Source organism: Micropterus dolomieu, linkage group LG21, assembly GCF_021292245.1.
Source record: "Micropterus dolomieu isolate WLL.071019.BEF.003 ecotype Adirondacks linkage group LG21, ASM2129224v1, whole genome shotgun sequence".
NCBI classification, from domain to species: Eukaryota; Metazoa; Chordata; class Actinopteri; order Centrarchiformes; family Centrarchidae; genus Micropterus; species Micropterus dolomieu.
In genome coordinates this window covers 15976049-16000072 of record NC_060170.1, presented here as the reverse complement: position 1 = coordinate 16000072, position 24024 = coordinate 15976049, and the positions used below count along the sequence as shown (strand labels likewise).

Below are 24024 nucleotides of genomic sequence, written 5' to 3'. Positions count from 1 at the left end.
ATACCCCCAAAGGCAGGATCGCCCAGCCAATGTGTAGATGTGCAGAGCGGCATTTCTAAAGGCCTCACACTCGAACAGTCTCCTCCAGGGTGAGCAGCTTAGTGGAGCTTTAGTGGATGTTCATGGGGGTAATGATGCAGTGATGGACGGCTGATACTGTATTTTTTGCCTTTATGATGCATTATTTTATGGATAACGTGAAATTATTTATACAAATTCCTGTAAAAAGGCTTATGTTCATTAATAACATAGTTGAGAGTTATAATTCTCAAAATCACTCAAAATATTGGCTTGCCAATACAGTTTGGGACAGAGTGTAGGGCCGACTGATACTGGATGTTTTTTAGACTGATGCACATATTCATATTTTAGTTACATAAATCATACCATATATCAGCCTCTATTCATTTTTTTACACGATTGCTGCATATACAAAACATGTCTGAAGGGGATCTTTATCAAAAATATATGTATGAGACATAAAAAATACTTTGTGACGTGAACTCTGATTAGTTATTTCTGCAAAAATATTTCAGTTAATGGCTTAATATTACATTGTCATTTATTTGTTGATTTATATTTTTTATTATTAATCTCAATATGCAAAGTAATTAAAGCGTTAGTGGAGCAAAAAGTACAATATTTGCCTCCAAAGTGAATTTTAAATTCAAGTAAAGTACAAGTACCTCAAAACTGTACTTAAGTACAGTACTCAAGTAAATGTACTTTAGTTGTTTTCCACTACCGTTAACCGGCCTAGCTCTAGAATACAGACATTCCTGATCCCCAATAGATGAATCGCTTTGGTGATCCCAGCTATTTATTTAACACCTCCGGCTGCCCAAAACCTCTGCTTTGATGGTGAACAGTAATATTCTTCACATCTAACCAGTGTTATTGTTAATAAAAACAGTCTTGTTGTGACTGAAGTTGAATTATTTTCCCTTTTCAAGTGTAAAATCTCCACGTTTAAGAGTGGACAGTGCACTTTGACACTAAGGGAAGTCTTGTCATGTTTCCCATAAACAATTAAGACATATTGCTCCATTTCCTTTTTCTCAACATCTTTCTGAAACAGTTTCAGTTGTTTTCATCTCTCATGCCTCTCCGTCTCTAACAATACTCAGATTCCAGGGGGGATTAGCCTTACTGGACAGCCGGAGACAAAGAACTACAGCTGACCGTTTCTGCCCGTCTCCCCATCATGCTGTGAGAGGATGCTCACAAACACACACACACACACACATATATATACACATGTAGATAGAGAGAGAGATATACACAGAAACTCAGTCACAAACACAAGCTCAGCATATGGTAAACACATAAACATAATATATAAACTTACATTTCACTAAAATTATCAAAAACAATTAGCACATCCTCACTTTAAACCTGTATTTGCTGCCCTGCAGCTTCATGTCAGCCTGTCAGACAACAGATGCCCTTAATGACCCCTAACCCCTGTGACCTTCAACCTCTGGAGACCTCTCACAGTTGGGGTGTTATTCCCTGATTCGGTCTCTTCTCTTCCATTGTTTTAAAGTGCTTTCAGGCCAAATAGATTTGTACTGCAGGGGGAAAACATTGCATGAATTTCATACGAATTGATTTTATTGAATTCTGTGGCTAAATCGGTTTAATTCAGACATGTACTGCAAGGCCACTGAAATAAGTTGTCAGTTCAATACATTATCAAATATTTAGTATATCATTTATTTCATTTTTATTCAACTTGCACTGCTTATTAATGTTTTCACTTCTGATGTGTATGAATTTTTAAATGTGTTCATTTAGAGACAAACTAATGAAACCACAAACTCTTCAAATTATACAGAACCATGACTTCATTATGCTTTTACACTTTGCCAAACATCTAATTAACCAAACAGCCACTGACCCACCTGTCATAAATATGGTCCTTTATAAATAAGTTCATAAATTATGACTAAATAATCATTTACAGATCAGCCATAATCCATTGCAATGCTGAGACGAAAGGTTGTGACGGCACATTTAACAAAATTGATTGAGCACCTGGTTAGCTTATCATAAATGAAAAATAACAATAAATAATAAAAATAATAAATGAAATATATATTAGTGAGCTTCAGATACATGTGACAATCATTAAACCTTTGAGCTCAAAAACTGCTGGCAATCCAAATGTTTTAGGATTTTTTTGTTTTATAATACCCTGATGCATTTTACATTAGTCAGAAGTGACTATTTATAAATCCTGTGTAAGTATCGGTTATTGTATGGCCAGATTAACATGCTTGGGGCCCCAATAACCATCTGTCCCTCCTTGTTTCTTTGCACTGTATCCTCGCGCTGCCTGAACATTACATTGTCCCATGTTTGCTGTGTGGTAAATGGATCAAACACAAATTGATTTAAGAAAATGCACTGTGTAAACACAGAATTATATATCTTCAAGATAAGGTAGTCAAGCTGGTCTTTATCATGTCAGTTAATATTTTGTTTTAGACTCCAGGAGTTATTGCTTCTGTATTTAAGATGGAGTATGTTTATGTGTTATGTGTTTTCTGCACATGTGTTTATTTTAACTGTCCCTCCTATTTAAAACAGCATCTGATTCCATGCAGATCTTCATATCCACTCAGACACATGCAATACCTCTTTTTCTTTGTACCCAGAATTTATAAAGAAGTTGGACGTAGATCATTTCAATATAAAGCACCATGGGACTGGAATGATCTTCCTCTTTCCTTGAGATCTGTAACTTCATTTCGCTTTTTCAGATCATCCCTATTCCTACACAACTTGTTTATGATTTTAACTTTTAAGTTAACTTCACTCCTCTGTTCATTTGTTTATCTGTTAAAACGTCATATTTTCTCATTTATTTATTATTTACTTGTATTATTTAACTTTGAGTAAAAAACCTAGGTTAGTGGGAGGGGTCGGTGTGAGTTGGTGAGTGAGTTTGTGTATGAATGAGTTTTGTATGTGTATCTGTAATGTACGTTATGTAATGTTTTTGCTTATGATTTGTCTTTTGTATTCTGTATTTGTGTTTACAGGACCTTCTTGAAAATGAGATGATGCGTCTCAAGAGGCTATCCTTTAATAAATTCACATTTCACACAGCCACAGTGGGGAAAACCCAGCTGCCACCTCATTCACATTAAATGTAGGTTTACACAGACACCGGGATGCTTGGGAGGAAAACTGAAGGAGGCCAGGCTGAAACACAACAGCTTCATTCCGCAGTCGGGTGTGATGAGTGTGTTTTTTTCCCATTCATTCTCAGTGGTAGGGGGCTCAGTCATGCTGGACTCCTTTTAGTCAATGACATGCACTAAAACTTTCATTCTTGAAAATACTCGACACTACGGTCTCATGCACAAAGACAGAGGAAAGAGCTCAGAGAGAGAAAGAATAAAACAGCTTTTTTTTTGCTTTGTTTTGTTACAAATGTGACTTTTTCACATATCACGTGTTTACTTTTTGTGTCTTCGACAGTTCTGAAAATAGCAAGCAAGAGTTTTCCTGCAAGATGCAATTAGTGTGGAAACAATGCACTTAGTACACCTTGAAATCCTGATCCTGTTTGTGTTTTAGACAGGCTGTTTGTGTACTTAGCCACTGATTGCCATATCCTACGTTAATATGTGAGTCCAAATAACCTCTAGAAGCTGCAGCTAAAAGCAACACTACCTGTGTCACTGTGCTTGAACGGTTTTCTAAAATGGTGTGGTGAGCCCTCCATGTAAGTTGTTTTTTAATTTGGTCTCGGAAGACAGAGACTGACATCCTATACATTTTGCTCACCATGCCAAATCAGAAATGTCTCCTGATCCCACCAAGACATTCCTCATGCTGCCATGCCTCCTCTTCATCTCAGCAGAGGGCTGTCATTCACTGCTTTGTCTGGTCCAGCTTACCTACGTGTGTGTGTGTGTGTGTGTGTGTATCTGTGCAAATTAACACATGCTTTTACATGTTCAGTTGTTCAATTTAGTTTTATTTATATAGCGCCAATTCATAACAGAAGTTATCTCATGGCGCTTTTCATACACAGCAGGTCTAGAGCGTACTGTTTGTAATATTATTTACAGAGGCAGAAACACCTGAAAGAAAGAAGGAGACAGACAAGAAACCTCAAATCAACGGGAGAGGGAAGAATTCAAGTTAGTAACATGCATTAATGGGATCAGAATGCATTCAGCGGAAGAGGAGGAGAGAGGAGCTCAGTGCATCATGGGAAGTCTCGTCTCTAGGCCTATAGCAGCATAACTAAGGGATAGTTCAGGACTCACCTGAGCCAGCCCTAACTATACGCTTTATCAAAGAGGAAAGTCTTAAGCCTACTCTTAAATGTGGAGATGGTGTCTGCCTCCTGAACCCAAACTGGAACCTGGTTCCACAGGAGAGGAGCTTGATAGCTGAACGCTTTGGCTCCCATTCTCGTTTTGGAGACTAGGAGCCACAAGTAACCCTGCATTCTGGGAGTGCAGTACTCTGGTGGGGTAATAAGGTACTATGAGCTCTTTCAGTCCTTGAGATTTATTTTATGTAGGAGTTAAAGAACATGTCCTGAACAAAGATAACTCTGAGATTCCTTACAGTGGGGCTGGAGGCCAGGCCGATGCCATGTAAAGTAATTATGTCTTTAGATATTGTGTTTCTGAGGAGTTTGGGGCAGAGTGCAAAAACTTCAGTTAGGAGATAAAAAAAACAGAAAATTGCAGGTTTTTGTGCTTCACTTAATTGTCTTCATCCATGTATCTTTTTTAAATGGCCTCCTCGTGATGATATAATATATGGAAACATGATCTCATGATCTTAGTAAATAAATCGTTTGATTTTATTCCTCTTTACAAAAGAAATGTGAAACTCTTGTTTTCCAAAATGCTAATTTCTGAAAACGACATGTCTCTATATACTGATTCTTTTGCATGAAATGGTTAATCACAAGTGATAAAAAGTTGAAATTTTTTTCCAAAATGTGAAGTTGTCATGGGGTGCTTCAGACCAACCACCAAATTCCATTCACTCCCACACAACCACACCTCTCCTCCTCCTCCTCCCCCACACCCTCCATGTTCCTTCCTGTTTCCTGTTCCGCTGTCCGCTGCACAGGAAGCCTGGTTGTGCTATTGGGTTGCAACAAAAACTCGTGAGTCACCAAGCTGTAAACTTTGTGGACATGTGGGGAGAAAAGAACATGGTGTTTTTTTTTCTGATCTCCATCTCTCACCTCTAACTAGGCTTTGCATTGTTTCTCAAACAAATGGCTCACGGGGTCTTTAACTCTGTACACAAAGCCACATTTGTCCTTCACGTTTAACCACCTGCTGACACTTGGCTCTACTATCTGTGAGTAAGCTCCATCCAGCTGGCACGTCTGTAGGCTGTATGCACCTGCTGGCTCCGATGTAAGGTGGAGTCAATCAACAAAAACATTCATTAACGTCTCCTTTATTTTGTGTCTTATGTGCATGGCTACAGTCATGGTTGCTTTGAAGAATCAACGTATGAAATAAAAACTTTAAAATGGCAAACTTTCCATGAGATGACCGTATAGCCTGGAGCTCGCAGGTTTGAGGGTTGTGAACCCTATCAAATGTGGGGGATTCTGCGTCGATGAGATCATGCCTGGTCAGTTGAGGGAAGTGACTTTCGACTCACCTGACCTATGGCCAGATTCAGAGTTTAAAGTTCATTTCATGACTCCCCAGCTCAGCCCAACCTCCAGAAAAAATGGCTCTGACTGGTAGCAGCACAAATGTGAAATCTGCACGCAACCTGACCTACTTCTGACATTACCTTAACCACGTGGACTTTGCTCCCCCGGGCTGAAGGAGGTCAAGTTTAGAGGTCAAAATGGTTCTCTGTGTGTTATGTCATCTATCTCTATGAGGCATTCTTGTGATATCAGCAACACAGATGAAATTCATTTCTCAAGTGTTTATGTTTACGCCCTTTGTCCAGAGTAAGTGTGTGTGTGTTTCCAACAGGCAACATTTATGGCAAAACTTTGCTTTTAAAATGAAACACAATGAAACAATTGTGTTTCTGCTGTCACAGCTCTTTTTTACAGTGACCATTAGAGGCTTTAAGGAAATCCCTCCTTCATCTTCTAGACTGGTGTGTGTGTGTGTGTGTGTGTGTGTGTGTGTGTGTGTGTGTGTGTGTGTGTGTGTGTGTTGTGTGTGTGTCCATGCTTGCTGGAATGTCTGCTGGCCAGGCCTTTTATTAGGCTCATCCATACCACCACATAACTGCAGGTCCTGGCTGGTTACCATGGGGAGCGCCCATTGAGTGACGTCGCTGGCCCTGTTTGCGTCTCTGCTTATTGGAATGGGGGCCTTTTTAAAGGTGCAACCCCCAACTCTTCCTGCACACACACACACACACCCTGCTCCTCGTCACCCTCTGTGCGGTGACTAGAGGACTGGAACTAACAATCCGACAAAAACATCTCACTGAGGCGGACCAGACTGGACCTTCCACGGAGTGCCTTTGTGTAGAAAAACCCATACAGACCCCAAAGTAGGAACGCCTACTATAGGTAACTGTACTGCGAGTGCCATACAATACTGACAAAATCACGTGTCACAGTGTTCTTAACTTGAAAACTTCACTTTATTTAGTCATACAGATGCATTTACCTCAGTTACGATCCAAAAAGTTTGAACAACACAATCTCTTAGCTGCACTGAAGCCCAACACGCTGGGTAAATAAAGTATTTCAGCTGTATCATAATATGTAAGTATGAAAGCAGAGATACAAGCAGCAGTTTTTTAAATTCCAGTTTTAAAATACTTGAATATGGAGCACTAAAGCAGCTAAAGAGCTGATTATTAACAACATTATTTGACATGATAATGGCCTGGCTTATCTTGAGGTTTTGAAGAGTCTAGTGGAATGTAAGGTGTAATGTATGTGTGTAAGTGTGTCTTTCTACACTTTTTTGTACAATTTTTAGCTAGTTGTACTTTACATGAGTATTTCCATTTTATGCTGCTTTATAATTCTACTGTGGTACATCTTTGAGGCGAGTATTGCACTTACATTTACATTTACTCATTTGGCAGACGCTTTTATCCAAAGCGACTTACATTTGAGGAAAACTTAAACTTAACTTAAACTTAAACACACTTAAACTTAACTACATTTGTTTGAAAGCTTAAGTTACTGATTACTTTGTAGATTCAGATTATTAACAGAAATCAGTGAATTATGACATATTATTAGATGATCCTAAAATGGGCCATTCTGCATAATGAATACTTTTTTACAATTTATAAGTAGCCTTGGATATTTTGACTGCGGGACTTTTACTTGTAACAGAGTATTTTACACTGTATTATTGCCACTTGTACTAAATAATAAGTATTCAGATAGTTACATGTAGTAAAATATCTGAATACTTCTTCTACCACTGCAACTAAGCAAACTCCATCCATTGACTGTGAGATAGGGTTTAAAACTATGGAAAACTCTGAGTTAGTGGACCGTGATTACCAAAATTTCAGACTTAGCAGCTATATATGATTTTAATTTAAATATTATGTCCCTGCAGTAAAATGTAAATGAATAGGAAGGAGTCTTTGTTCTCTGGTAGATAACACAGGTGGCTTACTGTAGAACAAAAACAGCTGATAGACATGTATTAGGTTATCTTGTGGAGAGCAGTAATCACACACTCCCCTGACTGTATTCAGACTCTCTGCATGACCATATTTTCAACTTTTAAGAGAGCATATGACCTGCTAAGATTCTTAAGTGACCAGCAAAGCAAGTATGGATAAGCTTTTGTAATCCAGCCACAGTTTTACACCAGATGACCATTGCTCATAGACTGAAATATCTTGTGTAATTGTGTTTTTTGTTGTCACAAGTTAAACAATCTTTTAACTTCAATACCTTTATCGCCAGTGTGTGGATAGGCCTACATGTGGTGCCCATGAAGCAGCTGTGGATAAACTAATTGCTTGAACGTGATGGTGTGTAATCTTTTGTCGCGAAACTCATCTATCTTAGCACCGCCGTGATGGAGGGAGATGGGGTTGTGACGACTAATGAATAGGGTGACTTGCGGGAAGACGATTCCAGCAACTTCTCCATATTTGAACGCCTTTCATTGACTGCGGAGGAGGAGGGAGGGCGGGGGTCTGAATGGGGTGGTGGAGATTGTGGAGTATTGTGAGTTTAACAGCAGAGCCCCACTCTAGCTGAATGGGTATTGTCATCTGGATTTCTATGGCTAACCAAAATACTTTCTCCCGCCTTGGGGGTTTATGGATTCATGGTGGGAACGGCACGCATTACGCACAGCCGAGGAGGGCACTCAGTTGTTTTGTTGAAGAACACACTTTAACTAAAGGTTTTCAGACAATATATTCAGTTTAATCTTAATAAAATGAAACAACATTGCATCTTCCTATACAAGAATAATGAATCATTACATCAAAGGTCAACAAAACAACAGAAAACAAACTTTGTTCAAAGAATGTTTTGAAAAGAAAAGACTTCCTGCAGTGACAATGATGCAAAAACGTTGCAGGTGCTCAGTGCAACCGAATAACGGACTGTAACATGTCATGTTGTGACCTATAGATCACAGGCTCTCCGGACTCTACAGGTCCAAAATGTGACTGAAAGTCGCCGCCATAAAAAAGCCTGTCTTAGATGGTGGCTTTAACATGTCTGCACTTTTCTTCTTCCTGTTTTGTTTGCTGACATTGCTTGTTTGCGAGTTCTCAAAGAGTGGCGTGGTTCCTCTAAAGGAAATGGGTCTGTGAATGTGTGGGAGTGCAATAATTCTCAGTTACTGTACAAGTTTGTGTTGACAATGCACATCAAGGCAAAAAAACAGTGCATATATTCGATGGCAAGAGGTCCTCTAGAAAAGAAAAATCAACTTTGCAGATACAAAGGTAAACAATTCAAAATAGCTACTATGATTTCTTAGACTTACAAAAGTAGGTACCAAACAAAGATACTCCTTTTGTCGTGAGCTACCTCTTGTAGTTGAAAGTCTTTTTTAATCTCCTGTAAATACAGAAATGATTTGTGAATTTGTGGTCCGAGCGCGTTGAAGAGTCAGTGTAAAAACAGCAGAGGAGCTTCCAATGATTTTCAGATTTAAAAAAAAAAGATAAAAAGAAAACTGCAGGTGCAAAGATAACTTCCGTCAAAACCAGTTTTTCAAAAGCTGCAGGTCATTTTTACGCACCACCTGCTATGAGTCTACACATAATTCCTCTTGTCATAGTCCCCGTTCGGCGTGGTTCTCTTGGTCGGTGCGTACTTTGCAGAGTATCCAGAGTTCCCGCTGGAGGGACAGGAGCAGCACAGCAGCGCTCCCCCGATCAGCAGCAGAGCTGAGGCCGCCCAGCCGATGTAGAGCGCAGCGCCGATCTCCCTCTTCTGGGATGCGGGCACCTGCGGGTTGTAGAAGTCCGATATGATGTTGTTGGCCATCCAGCAGAGGGGCACCATCACAAACAGACCACTGATTATGTAGATGACCCCTCCGGCGTTCACCACCCGGGCTTTGACGTTATCGTCGCGGAGGCAGTTGGTGCACTGCGCCCCAGCGATGACAACCATGAGCCCCAGTACGCCCATCACCGCGGAGATGATGGTGAGCGCTCTGGCCGCCTGCAGGTCGTGGCTGAGGGCGAGGACGGAGTCGTGCACCTTGCACTGCATCTGGCCCGTACTCTGCACCACACACGACATCCACAAGCCGTCCCAGATAGTCTGAGCCACCACGATGTTGGCTTCGATGAAAGCCGTCACCTTCCACATGGGCAGCCCGCACGAAACCATCACCAGGAGCGAGCCAAATAGCGACAGCGATAGTCCCATGAGCTCCAGTCCGGCAGACACCATTTTCGCTCTTTACCTTCAATCAAGTCTGTCTGAAACTTTTCAAACTCTCCCCTAATATCTTCTTGAGAGCAAGGGGTATCTCTGCTCTTTATTTCTTCGTTCTCGCCTCGACCTAGTTCAGGAGCGCCAGTCGTTAGTTGCGCATAACTCACCACATTTACTGGGAGATGTAAGGTACAGCAGCTCTCAGCCTCTTTGTTGGTGAGTAGATGTGAAAACAACTGGAATCACAGTAGCACCGGACCACGAATATTTGCGGGGTGGGGGTGTGCGGAGTCGAGAAGAAACTTTCCTCCAATCAGCTGGCGCCGCATCCTCAAGGGACCAATGAAAACGCAGGGAAGTTGTGAGGCTGAATAAAGCGGTCCAAAGCTCATTGTGCGTTTGAACAGTTATTTACAATGAATAGATGGGGGCAGGAGGGGTGAAGGCGCAAGGTGGGTGTGTTAAGGGTATGGAGCAGCTGAAATGCACCGGCAATTGTTACTGGTTTTTCTGACATGGAGGCTAATGCCACTTGTCTGTGGAACAGGACTATGGCCTAGAACGACAATTTCACATCCACTTGATGCCAGAAAATAAGGAAGAAAAGAAAAGATCACATTAATTTTAAATGCATTCTCTTTTAAATTGTCAGCAGTTTTTACAGCCTCTGTGTATTTAGAGACTCTGATCCTCTGTTTCCTTGGTAAAGTTAAAATACAAGACTCCCTTTGATGGTAAAGATTTATCATTACGAAATATTTAGTGTTAATAAAAATAGTCTTCATTCATTCATTCTTTAAATTAATTTGATCTTACTTCTAATCTCATCACTCACAGTAAACACTATTTTGTGAAATGTAATGACTTGTCAGGACCCCAGAATATTCTGTCCAGTGCCCTAGATCATGCTTTTATGCGGGCCTATTTACATTTATAGAGGAAATCCACATAGCCCGTATGTTTACTCCAGGACATGCTTAGGCTCTAGGCATAATATATTTTGAAGTGGCACTATTACAGTGTAATAATACTTTGCTAAAATAATTAATATATTTTATTATTGCGATCAAGTTGTAGGCTATTTAAGTTTCAATCAATTTATTTAAATTAATTTAATTTAAAATGCTTTATTTCCTATTGGATAGCTGTAGGCTTATAGCAATCCACAGGCTACAATATTTTAAAAGTCATCATATCCTTTTTTTATTCAAAATCTTAATCTGTAAAGTAATGAGTGACTTTCCAAAAGGCCACATGTAGTGGAAGCACATTTTCACCTGAAAGCAGTAAAGTGGAATTGAGTGGCATACAATGGAAATATAAGAACTTACATTTTTTCAATGTGAAGTCAAGTGTAAACTAAAATGGCCCATCCTGTAAAATAAGCCAAATAAGGTTGGAGCTTCATAGAGCTCTAAAGTTTTACAGCCACTCATAATTACTGATCTTGAATTGTTGCTACAATACAGTTGACATGCAACAAAAGTTTTGATTGGTCTGAGGTTTCGGTAGTGGGTTGGACACAGCCTTCATGAAGTACATCAGAGAAATCCTTTGGAAAGTGAGCTTGACATAGCTAATTTCACTCATCACCAATGAGGGTGATAAAGCAATTATAACCAAGCTTACCAACAAAGCAACTGTTGATGAAAGATGTTTTGCCAGGCTCTCAAAAAACTTAAAATAGTCATTTTAAGTAGTTTTATAGCCCTCTTAACCAAAAAGACAAAATGTGCCAACATTTTCAGCTAAAATGGGCCACGTGGACACACACACACTTACTGAAAAGTTACAAAGAAATTGAGAGTGCAAAACAGGTTCCTCTGTGTATACCTATCCATGCAAAACCTAAACAATTTTTTAAAATTAATTTACACACAAAGACACCAATGTGCAGAAACACACACCCATACAACACAATCAGTTAATTTTAAATGCATTTTTTAATGAAATATTTGTTTTTTGTTATATAAACTTTTTATTGCATGAAATGTATTTACGATGTTGTTACTGTGGCACCTGAAAGACAATAATGTCAGTTTCCTGCTAATATTTAAATGATTTCAGCTAAAATTACTGTGTTGTTCACTCTTTACATTTAATGAACACATAGCCCATTTTAACTGAACAGCTGGCCCATGTACCTGAGTTCAGGTAACATGGACCAAAGGGAACCTGCTGATAGTCAAACTCGCATAATTCTAAAACCAGTATACTTTTTCACATTTTTTAACAAATAAATATTTAAGAGGCCCATGCCAATTTATAAATTCATATTTAGATCTCATGCATAGCTTATTTATTGGTCTTATTAGTCATTTATCAAAAAGTGGCCCATTTTAGCTGACTTAGTAGTAGATTATAACATAGGGTATCCAGTGGAGTTAATGGTGTATGGACACTTTTTGGTCCTAAAATAACTTATTCTGAAATATAAGAAAACGTCATTTTACCTATAAGCAACATAAAATGTATTTTTCACTGAGTCCATTACAGTGTTGCAGCTGGAGTGCGTTTGTTATAAGTGTAAAATGTAATCATATATTTGATACCATTTTATCATATTATTAACGTTATATCATTGTACAGTGCTTTAAACATTTTCCACGAAGTTATGATCGACGGGCAGAAGAACCCGTTGCTGGGCGCACTCACCTTTATTGCAAAAAAAGGAAACAAATCACAAGTGACTTACCAAAATATACATAACAATATACTACAACATATAAGACGTAGACAGAATACAATACAGTTTTTCCAGGGGAAGCCTATAGGTCTGCTGGGCGCATAAAAGAAAGTGTAACACTCAAGCAGCCATGTTGGATCTCATAGTGAATGGTGCTGTGCGGGTCAGTCTTTCTGACCGTTGAGCCGTAATGGCGTCAGTGGCGCAGCAGCATAGCCGTTGGTAATGAAAAGCTTCAGGGAGGAGGGGGCGGACTCACAGGGACGGTTTCCGGGTTTCCCTTCCTGGGCTGGGACAGCGGCAAGAGGCAAAAAAAACCTCCTGTTGATTAATAATATTTCAAAGTAACGCTCAGGTAAGGCACTGTTCAGTCGTTGATGTTTTGTGTCTGTTTTTTACGAACTGTTTGAATGAGACGGAGCAAGGGGAGGAAGACAGGGGCAGTTGAAGCCTCGCTGGCAACATGACACCATTCGCGGTAACAACTGTTGCTTGCTAAAGTTTGACATGTAACGTTAACAAAATTTCAGTGGTCTAATCTAATCCAATTCGGCCTATCAGACGAGATTTTAAAGAGGAAATCAAAGTTCAAGGAGCCACGGTATTGAACTAAGCTGCGTACGTACGATTGATAATGTGATTGTCCCAGTTGATGTTTGGTAAACTCAGTCAGTGTCTGACAGACTGGGTGTGGTGGACATCCAATTCCTACAGAGGCCTTCAAACACGTTTCAAACTCCCCCTACCAGTGACTGAAGCATTGTTTTACCTTCTTAATTATTTGATACAAACGTACAAGTAAACATTTCCTCCTCTTCAGATTTGCTTTTGAACTCATTTATTGTCTCATTGTCCCAGTTCATGCTTGATAATTGCGGGGAGACTCTGTAACGTTACACTTCACTGGGCCTACATATTCCTAAATCAGTAGCATATATAAATATATATAATCTGCATCTGACGTGCTATTCACATCAGTGACTTTCACAAATTTCCTGTAAACCCATTTTGTGTAACATTCCTGAACTCTGAAATCGCTTTCTAACATCCGTGTAATCCATGACCTTTGGTTGTAAAGCACATTTGCGCAAAATAAATTTTGTGTTTAGGCAACCTCACAATAACAGGGGGAAACAATAACATATTCTCATTATGTGTCTGTCCAAGATGTGGCTTAGAGCCACCATTGAAGAATTATCATACATCTTTTCTTGTGTTTTTGGTTCAGTGAAAACATGCATATATCACTTCCTCTCTTGCTGAGTGGTGAACACTATGGGCACGATGGCAGACTTTGTGAGCTGTAATCTCTGGCTGGCAGCTGCCCTTAACTTAGAAACAACTTAGGTTTTTACCTAAATGGACACAGACCAGTTTGCTATCAGAAGGACAACATCTCTTTGTACTGAAAGACGTCCTGGGCCTCTGATCCAGCACCTTCACTGCTCATTGACCTTTCCCCTTCCTACGACTTTATCTCACAACCACGGGCTGGCACAGGAGCGCCAGGGAAGACATCTGTCAGACACTGTAGACTACAAGGGATGTTTCCGCCCGTTTTACACTGGGGTGTGAATGGAAAACCAAACCTTGATTCACATTTTCAGACCCAAGTGGACCTGAACTATTGTGTCAGAGGTTTGAATGATGATGTTACACCATAGTCTATGTGTTCCACAGCAGGATGTCTTTGTTCACTACACTGTGTGAAACACTGTTTAAAGAAACACACGTGATGATATGGATAAAATCTTCTATTGTATAGGTATGTTTATTTCATAATAATATACTGTAAAATTGTTATTTTTCTGGAAATTTCAACTTCGAAACCATTTAAAGATAAAATAACTAGATATAGGATTGTGTGCCTCTGGTGAATACAGCAAATTAAATTCCTGACAAATAATGGTAGATCATCACATTGATGCAAAATATTTGTGAATCCAAATTTGCTGTGAATCAGTCCTGCTCATTTTGCTAATTGATTTTCAACATTATTAACAAATGTTACATCTCACTGTCAGGCATGTTATGTTCTTTTATGAAATAGAGAAGAGCGGTACTTCCTCACATTAAAGAAAATAGAACTAGTTAATATTTGGCATATTTGCCTGATAAATTAACTGATGATTAATTGTTGGTGTGTCATTTTCTGTTTATGGACAGTTTCTTACTTGAAATGTAAGATATAATAAGGGAATCTTTATAGTGATTTGTGTTGTGAATAGGGCTGCACAATTTGATTGAAATATTGTTTAAATCACAACTGGCCAAGTGCAATATCCAAATCGCAGAAGCTGAACGTTTTTGGTGAAGGTAAAGAAGCATCATAATGTAGTACAGTAGTGCTGCAGAGATGCCCCGGCCCACAAATCCTGTTTTTCAGATGTAAGAGAACATGTTTGTATGGTACAGATCATTTTGGTCATTTTTTCAATGAAAATGAAAATTGTAATGCGAAAATGAAAATTCCCACTAATCTTGAATCATCACCAATCGTAATGTGTCAAAATAATTGCAAAATCTCTTCTCTTTTTTTTAATCATTATGTGCAGCCCTAGTTGTGATTCAACACTTTTTTTTTCCCAATCTGTGATTTATTCCCACATTCAAATGCCCATTAACAAAACATAATTATTAGAGCTAGAACAATTAGGCTAGTCGATTAATCGATTAGTTATAAAGAATTACATTATTCACCAAATATTTTGATAATTGTCCTTTTTAAAGAAAAAACTTACAAGTTCTCTGATTCCAGCTTCTGAAATGTAAATATTTCCTGGTTTCTTTACTCCTCTTTGACAGCAGACTGAATTTGTTTGGGTTGTGGACAAAAGAAGACATTTGAGGACGTCACCTTGGGCTTTGGGAAACACTGATCAACATGTATCACAATTTTCTGGACCTAACAACTAACTGATTAATCGAGATAATAATCAACACATTAATCGATGATGAAAATAATCGTTGCAGCCTTAATAATTATTCTGATTCCATGGACAGAAACGAGCATTGATATTTAAAAAAATGACCTGCACCTTTAACTGTACCCACAGTCTTAGTTTCACAATGAATCTTCATTGAGCTTTTTTCCTACCTAAACAGTGTTTGGATAACATTTTGTTGTTGTATGACTCTCACTTATTTTCAGTCATTTCCTACCCTGTCCCTATCACCATTAACAGTCCACCATGTGCTGTGTGTGTTATGCCTGCTGGTTTCCCCATGGTTGAAAGGCGTTTTCGTTTCACTTGTGGCTCTGTTCCCCCTCTCTAGACTCATATTATAAATTGTTTCTAAATCCACACCTTGAAAACAAGTATCATATCTTTATTATTGTCCCCCACCACCACTACAGTGTGTGTTGTCGTTTGTCTATGTATGTCAGTATGTGTCTTTACATGTGCCAAACATCACTTTATCATGTAGCTCTGAGGTCCCTGTTGCTGTGATCAGTTGCCAATTATATTGCCACTTTTGTTGTTGTGCTACTGAGTTTACCAAATCTTCATGGTGTGAAATTATTGTTTTGAATGTTTCCAATAAGAGCAGAAAGTCCTTAATCCACAGAGAGCCGGTGTGCGGGCCCCTGACATTGCCTGTCAAGAAGGTGAATAGCTCTACTAGCACTGCTGCCCCTTCATGGCGACAGTCCAGCCAATAAATCAACTGTAAATGCATTACATGCCAAGAACTTTGGCTTTACTAAGGTGGCATTTTTCCCTTTTGGCCCAAATTGCTTAATCTCCCCCACGTCTGGCCTGTTGATAGCTGTGCGTATGTGTGTGTAAGCAGCTCAGCAGCCCGGCCGATTAAATGGCCATTATTAAGAGAGTATTATTGAAGTGTGCCTCCTGCCTGTCTGTCCTGTAGTGTTGTCTTTGTGATATTACAACTGCGATATTGGAACGGTTTAATTAATCTGCTGCCGGACTAATGCTGGTTCCCACAGAGCCTGTCGAAGAATAACACTTGGTGTGTGTGTGTGTGTGTGTGAGATACACAGGGATACGCCTGTGTGGGCCTCCACATTAACTTAGAGATTCATTAACAATGAAAGCGCATTTATTATAGTCTGTTGTGTTTTTTTGGGCTGAAACTAATGATTAAGCAATGTTTGTGTTGTGGCTCTAAGGATGGCAGATTATTTCCTTGATTAAACAATAAATCATTTGGCCTATAAAATGTGTGACTGGCCAACTGCCCCAAGCCCAAAGAAGAAAAAGAATATTCACATTTGAAAAGCTGGGTTAACCTTTACGGCCTTAACCTGGCACCCCAAATTATTGGTGTCTCCCCTTGCTGTCCATGTGGTCCGTCCTGAATGGGGTCAGGGGTGAGGCACGTGTTCTCCCTCCTGCCCCAGCTGAGCTGCCCTGTAAAGGGAAGGCTTCAGGAACTAAGGAATAAACAGCCATTGTTCTCCGTGTGGGCTCGGTGAAACCACCCTGTCAGTATGAGAGATCTCGGACCACTTTCATGTAGATACAGAGGGCCCCCCAACTACCATCTAATAGATTTAACAGTGTGAAATGGTTCACATGAATGTGTGTGCCGATGGAGAAAGGGTTTTTCTCCCCAACTAACCTTACATAACCAGAGTGCATCTCTGTTTGGCAGTGCACGGCAGCCCGCCTCTTTCTAATGCTTATCACACCCCGACTGTCAAGGGCCAGTGTGTTGGTGATAAAATGGAGCCTGTTCTTCCTGCTCAGTCATTATGCAGCTAATTTATCAAGCGGGCTTGTTGCTCTGTCGTCTGCTCGGGGTTATATAGTGGGGCGGGAGCACAGGGTACGTAAGACTAACATTTTAATGGGAGTCTGGGAACACATTTGTTGCCCAGAGCTCTTAATCTCTGCTCCTTCCGTGTGATAGTGTGAACAGTGTAGCCTCTGAATGAACGCCTCAACGCGGACTCAGACAAAGTTGTTCGAGTCACATGAGGATAATACTGATGACGAAGATTTTGCATTTAACTGTGGGTGTTTATTGCCTGTCTGTTGCTATATGGATGTCTTGGGAAGTCTAATTTATGGTGATACGATGGTGTATATACGAGCAGACAATATACATTTGTCAGCCGTCAGAGACTTTGCCATAGGGTTCTTACCATTGCACCTGTCTTGCTAGTATCTCTGGGTTTATTAAGCTACAGTATTCTGGGCATTGTTGCAAATCATTGTGCAGAACAGCTCAATGGCAATGTTTGATTTAAAAAAAAAAAAAAAAAAAGATTTTTGCATTAATGTGATAATGCACTGTGATTCATCTGGTACTTAATTTACTGGATTAGGCAAAGCTACCATTTCTGTTACAATATTTTTTCCACAAACCAACCCTCCAAAGAAACATGCTAAATCTTGATATATATTTCAATATCATGATATAAAATTACATACAATGAGGTTTGTATCCATATCACTCACCCCTAGACTAAATTCTTACCTATTTCTAGCATTTCTGGTAAGGATTTGACTTTAAGTAGAGATTTACAAGGAGCGCTTCGACAACCAATTCAAAGCAAATCCATAAGGGTCCAAAGAAGCTTTGGCTAAGAAAAGCTGCAAACAACATATCAGACTCAACAGATTCCTTGGGTCAAAAGCTCTTTTTAAAGCAGAGCAGCTTAAATACAGTATTAAAATTTCATATTTGTCAAGGATAATATATGTTAATATATCTAAAACTGTAAAATACGTTACCAGGAGAGTGTGCGTGCCACATCAGCAATAACATTTGAGATTTAACAGAAAATGGGTTCAAACTGAACCGAGGAAGAAAACCTAATCCTGTTGTGTGTGTGTGTGTGTGTGTGTTTGGGGGAGGGGGGGGGGTTAGAAAGCAACTACGGTTGGTTGCACAAAATAATATATTTTACTGATTAGCATTAATATTAATTTAGCATGTCATTCTTTACAGACAGAAGCTGTGAACCATGACTTGGCTTTAGGGGTGCTTATGGCTTCTTCTCACATACTTATATGATTGTTTAAAATCTGATCAATAGTAAATAGTTAGTTTGGATAGATGAAACATCCCTTAAAGAAAAGAGAGTTTAAGAAACCTTTTTTTAAAGAAAATTTTGAGTGAATTCTTGAGAACTTTTTTTTTAACCAAGATGCCTTGATTAAGAGTGTGTGTGGGAGGGGGGGTTACTCAGAATAGGTTTTAGGTTATTTATCTGATTTCATATACTGCTTTAACTCTTTTTTTTTTTTTTTTTATTTCCCCCAAAGGTAGGCTCGTCAGACTTCCAGTGAACAGCAGAAATGTCCCAGTCTGGAGAGAAAGGGAAGGTGAGTAACAGAAGAGTTTCACCAAGGTACAGTTTTAACAATAAACTATGACAGATCGACTGAATATACAGGAAGGGTATATAATAAGGGCAGTGGTGATTAAGACTCATGTTAACTTCGTAATCTCATGCACACATGTTTGCACAGGCATCCTGTTGGAATATCTCAATGATATGCATCATCATCCATCTCACTGTTACATACACCCAGTTGCACCTGAACATATACCTCATAAAATGATGAAAAATGTCAGGGAGGAGTTACTTAGCAGATTTACTGAGTGAAAGGAACAATACAGGAACACTAAAATTACATAATTACAGTCCCTTTTGTGTTTATGACTAGTTCAATACTGCCTCAATAATTGCAGTTTTTGACTCTCCTTTTGAACACTTTGTATGACTTTTTGTGCTCCACAGTTCCCAGATGCAGCAGGTTATGTAGGGTTTGCCAACCTCCCGAACCAAGTGCATCGAAAGTCAGTGAAAAAAGGGTTTGAATTTACCCTAATGGTTGTTGGTGAGTGATGGCTTTTTTCTTTTAATGTAGACTATATGATTGACTTAAAGAGAAAAGAGCTTTATTTTTCCATTCTCTTTGTTTTACAGGAGAGTCTGGTTTGGGCAAATCAACACTTATAAACAGCCTGTTTCTCACTGATCTCTACCCTGAGCGCTACATCCCTGGTGCCGCAGGTATACTCCCAAGTACACACTTCAACCTAGATATGCACACACATGCACAAACATGCACACTGTAATAATAGAGAAATGTCTGCGGCAATGTCTCCAGCAGAGCATTATTTCAAGAGGAATGTTGGGAATGCCTTAGTCTCAAGATATGGCCCTGCCCTTCTTATGACTTGACTTAGTTTAGGACTTGTTCTGCTTGAAAACACTTATCCAGGCCCTCCTTGGTCAGTTTGTGCCAATAAGAAAATGCGTAGCCCTTCTTGATGACATCATTTCATTTTTAAAGTCATCTTGATATATATTATTATATATTCTATTATATACATAGATATTCTTGAATGTTATGCCACAAGTCAGTAATTCTTGTACTTCCACTTCGCAGAGAAGATTGAGAGGACGGTGCAGATTGAGGCATCAACTGTGGAGATCGAGGAGAGAGGAGTAAAGCTTCGCCTCACCGTGGTTGACACCCCTGGATACGGCGACGCCATTAACAGCCAGGACTGGTGTGTTTATGTGTCATGGAGGACTAGGGAGTTATAACAGCTTGTTTCCTTTTCAAAGTGCTCTCTCCTATCCTTCTCTCCTGTCCTCAACAACTCCCTTTCTCAAGTTTCATCTCAAACTCCCCATTTTCTACCTCTCCTCCCTCTGCATTCCCGATGTTTAGATTTGCTTAAACTGTGTCTGTTTGCTTGTGTGGCGTTCTCATGCCAGTGGTGTCAATGTAGCCTCCCTGTCCAAAATCAATTTTCTTTTGATTGTCCTGGTATAGCTGCACCTTCACACTCCTGGACCCACACTGTCCTTCAAAGTCTACCAAAAAGGAAACAATTGGAAAAGAGAGATGAAATAACAAATAAAAGCTTCCCCTTTGCTTTCTCTCTGCAGATTTCGTCTATTGTCACCTTCTCAATAATTAGATCATTAATGTTTAAAAGTAAATAAATTGAGACAAATTTGATGAGGCATTTGTAATTCAGGACTGTACACACAGTGCATTCTGGCTCATAAAGTATACCCCCCCCCAGCCCCCACAGTCCAAACAGGCCCCGCCTCTGCCTGTTTTCATAAATCACCACTCTATAGTAACAAGTGTGCTCGATGTAGTCGCATCTTTTATTCTTCCTGTGACTGTCACAAGCACCCTTCTCAAAACCGGGGACGCTGGTAATCAGTCACAATTGGGGGTATTGGGAGATGGTCCATTTATATAATGATGTCATACTAAATGGTGCCTGATACTGTAAGAAAACAGAAACTTTAGTCCTATTGCTAAGATGAATGTGTATCTACAGTTGATGTAATCTTTGTTGCTCTGTTTGAGAAATCGATTTAAAAATGTTTTCATTTTAGAGGAGAGGCTCGCTGTTGTGAAACAATCTTGAGTTGAGTGGTTAGGTGGGCTTTTTACAATAATTTTGACAGTGAAATCCTGCCCCAGTGAGTAATGAGTAGTAGTCAACTGTGGAGTATCGATGTACAGCTCCCGCAGTCATTGCCATCGTGAGATCAGCAGCTTGATCGCAGTTGTTACCCTTTAAAAATCTCCAACTGTCTAAAATGTACTCAATACAGTTAAATCCATAATCTGTGTCCAGTGCTCTAACATGGTCTGTTAAATTTTATTTTGCTTTTGAAATGGTTTAGTATCATCACTGTGAAAGATGTTCGCCTGCTCTGTGCTGCAGGGGATGAGGCCCACTCAGGGATAGCTGCGGGGAGGAGGGAGCTCACGTGTTTGCGTTACGATGCTGAGTGCATTATAGACTTTTTAACCGTACAGAGATCAGTTAAAGGGTGACTCTTGTATTTTTTAAACCTTGGACCTAGTTTCTCATATTTTGGGGACTAAATGACAAATCAGTATGAAAGATTTAGGAATTGGTCCAGTAGATTGCCTCAGATTGCAGCTGCGAAACAGGCTGCTTTTAGACCCCACAGAATCTAAAAATGGGGCCCATGTTTAAAAATACCAGAATTCCCCTTTAAGTCAGGTGTAATAGTAGGGTTTTAACAAATGTAAGGAAGAGACTCTTCTACAAGTTAATTTTCATACTGTGCTGTCTGCCTAGTTGCATGATACATTCATCAGTTAAACTTAATCAAACCCACAAATCAGTCGTAAATAGAAGGTCCGAAGATAAATTATGTCCTGTTTTGTTCCTGTTCAACAAAGATGAAAGTGATAGGGAAAACATCACTGAGAACCCAGATCACTGTAACTATATGAACAGCAGCTGTAATGGTGATTTAAACATAAACCCCTTCAACTGATATTAATCCATTTATCCTCTTAAAGAAAGTCAAGATTTGGCTCACAGTTTCTCCTGCACAGTGATGATCTTTCTAGACTTGTTACTTGATTGCCTTAAAAATTACAGTAAAATTAAAGTATGATTCTCAGTGTTGATGGTAAAATAGTGTTTACATGCTTATTTGGTGTAATTAAGGAGGCTTTTGTCTGTTTCTCTGGCTATTTCCCTTTGATGTCAGCTTCAAGACCATCATCCAGTACATTGACAATCAGTTTGAGCGATACCTTCATGATGAGAGTGGTCTGAACCGAAGACACATAGTGGACAACAGGGTTCACTGCTGCTTCTACTTCATATCTCCATTTGGACACGGGTAAACACACATTTTTGCAGACACCAGCAGTGAGCTGAAGTTCATGTTATCTCTAGCTCAGCTGTGGTTACTTTCAAGATTACCTGAAAGAAGAACAAAAAGTTACTGGTCCCCCTTCTGAAACAATATGTAGAGCAAAAGTTGTCTTTATTATTTGACAGTATACATTATAATAGCCATCAGCATAAATTTAAAGCCAACAAGGCATCCTCATTTTGGATGTTTTCAAAAAAAGGCACCTCTCGCTTGCTGGAGAAGGTGCTTGCTAGTCTGAACTGTAGTTCCTTATCTCTATGTAAGTTAATGTAGGTCCTAGGGCTGAACAGGTCATCGAAATCTCAGAATGGCCATGTGTAATATCCAGATTGCAGGAGCTGCAATTTTCTGTTAAAGGTAAAATGTGTCACAACATACCATTTTTTATAAATGAAGCATTGTGGTGTTACAGAGACGCCCTGGCCTGCAAATCAGCTTCTCCTCATGCTTGTTTGGTACAGACCCCAGCAAAAATCACATCATCATTTATGGATTTTTTTGAAGTACAAATAAAATTCAGAATTTCCCACTAAAATCGTGACTCTGTCAAAATAATAGGACTTTCTTTGCATATCGTTAGGCTTTAGTGGGTACCTAAACTGACACTGTCTCCTCCTCTGTGTCTGTCTGTTTTCCACTGCATTCTAACTTCTTCTTTTTTATGCTGTTTTTTCTGTGCTAGTTTAAAGCCTCTGGATGTGGAGTTCATGAAGGCCATCCACAGCAAAGTCAATATAGTCCCAGTCATTGCCAAGGCTGACACACTGACACTGAGGGAGAGGGATCGTCTGAAGAGGAGGGTGGGTTTGAGGTCTACACACACACACACACACACACACACACACACACACACACACACACAATATTGAGCTATTGCTGGCCACTGTTTCCTTCACATAACACAATCAACTTTACCCTGGATTTTATTCTTGGCATAAGGAAAAAGCTGTCTAAGCACTTGTTGTCAGGACGTGTGGGACGTTTGAGTTGTGTGTTTTGTTTTTGTCCCATCTACAGTTGTATGGTTTAGCCATTAGAAAGTGGATCACTGAATAATACACTAATCATAGTAAAATCACTTATCCATCCTTATTGGCAGCGTGCTGTGTCAGATATCCGTGTGTTCCTGTGAGAAAGCACATGTGTACTTCCCGTGTAATTGCAGTGATGTATGGCTTACGTTTTGTGTTTTTGATGATATTGCCAGATTGTTCAAAAGTACAGGGAGGGACGACATAAGAGAGGAAACAGTAGGAGGTGCATACAAAAAGAGTGTTGTGTATATAATATAGAGGCAGCACATCTCATGCAGCCTTACCCCAGATACTTCCTGTTGGAAGTGAACCAAGTGTCTGCCTGCCTGCACGCTCCGCAGCTTCCTGCTGTCCAGAGGGGGAAGGACACAGTAGTACAACACACATACACCTCACTGCAACATGTTCAGCTGATAACCTCTCAGGCAAGATGAGCTAATAGGATTTTCCTTTTTCTTTGTTACTCCTCTGCTCTGCTCTGCTCTCCTCTCGACTCTTCTCATTTCCTCTACCCTACTCTATTTTACTCTACTGTCTTCTACTTTCCTCTCCTCTATCCAAATCTGTTTTCCTCTTCTCTCCTCTCCTCTCCTCTCCTCTACCTTGCTCTATTTTATTCTACGTGATTTTACTCTACTCTCCTCTACCCCCCTCTTCTCTCCTCGTCTTTCCCTCAAGCTTCTCAAATGTGAGAATTTGCTGTTAAATATATTTGGGTTTTGGACTGTAATTTGAAGACATCACCATGTGCTCTGGCAACTTCTGAAATTTAATAGGCAAAACGATT

General features: G+C 39.7%; 2 protein-coding genes across 2 annotated transcripts in view; one reads left to right on the top strand and one right to left on the bottom strand.

Moving 5' to 3' along the window:
• Positions 1–8146: 8146 nt before the first annotated feature.
• cldn5a (claudin 5a) lies at positions 8147–10120 on the bottom strand. Its single transcript, XM_046035707.1, has one exon. It carries the CDS (start codon positions 9872–9874, stop codon positions 9227–9229), a length of 648 nt encoding a protein of 215 aa, XP_045891663.1. The 5' UTR covers positions 9875–10120; the 3' UTR covers positions 8147–9226.
• Positions 10121–12778: 2658 nt separating this feature from the next.
• zgc:63587 (uncharacterized protein LOC393431 homolog) overlaps positions 12779–24024 on the top strand; it is a 27013-nt gene continuing 15767 nt past the window's right edge. The window contains exons 1-7 of the mRNA XM_046035725.1: positions 12779–12900; positions 18785–18844; positions 19264–19363; positions 19453–19539; positions 19919–20042; positions 22033–22167; positions 22886–23003. Of these exons, the coding sequence (XP_045891681.1) occupies positions 18818–18844; positions 19264–19363; positions 19453–19539; positions 19919–20042; positions 22033–22167; positions 22886–23003 (591 nt within the window). The 5' untranslated portion in view covers positions 12779–12900; positions 18785–18817. The remainder of the gene's footprint in view (positions 12901–18784; positions 18845–19263; positions 19364–19452; positions 19540–19918; positions 20043–22032; positions 22168–22885; positions 23004–24024) is intronic.

Excerpts from the sequence above, each read along its gene's own strand:
- cldn5a (XM_046035707.1), bottom strand. The coding sequence starts at position 9,874 with ATGGTGTCTGCCGGACTGGAGCTCATGGGACTATCGCTGTCGCTATTT.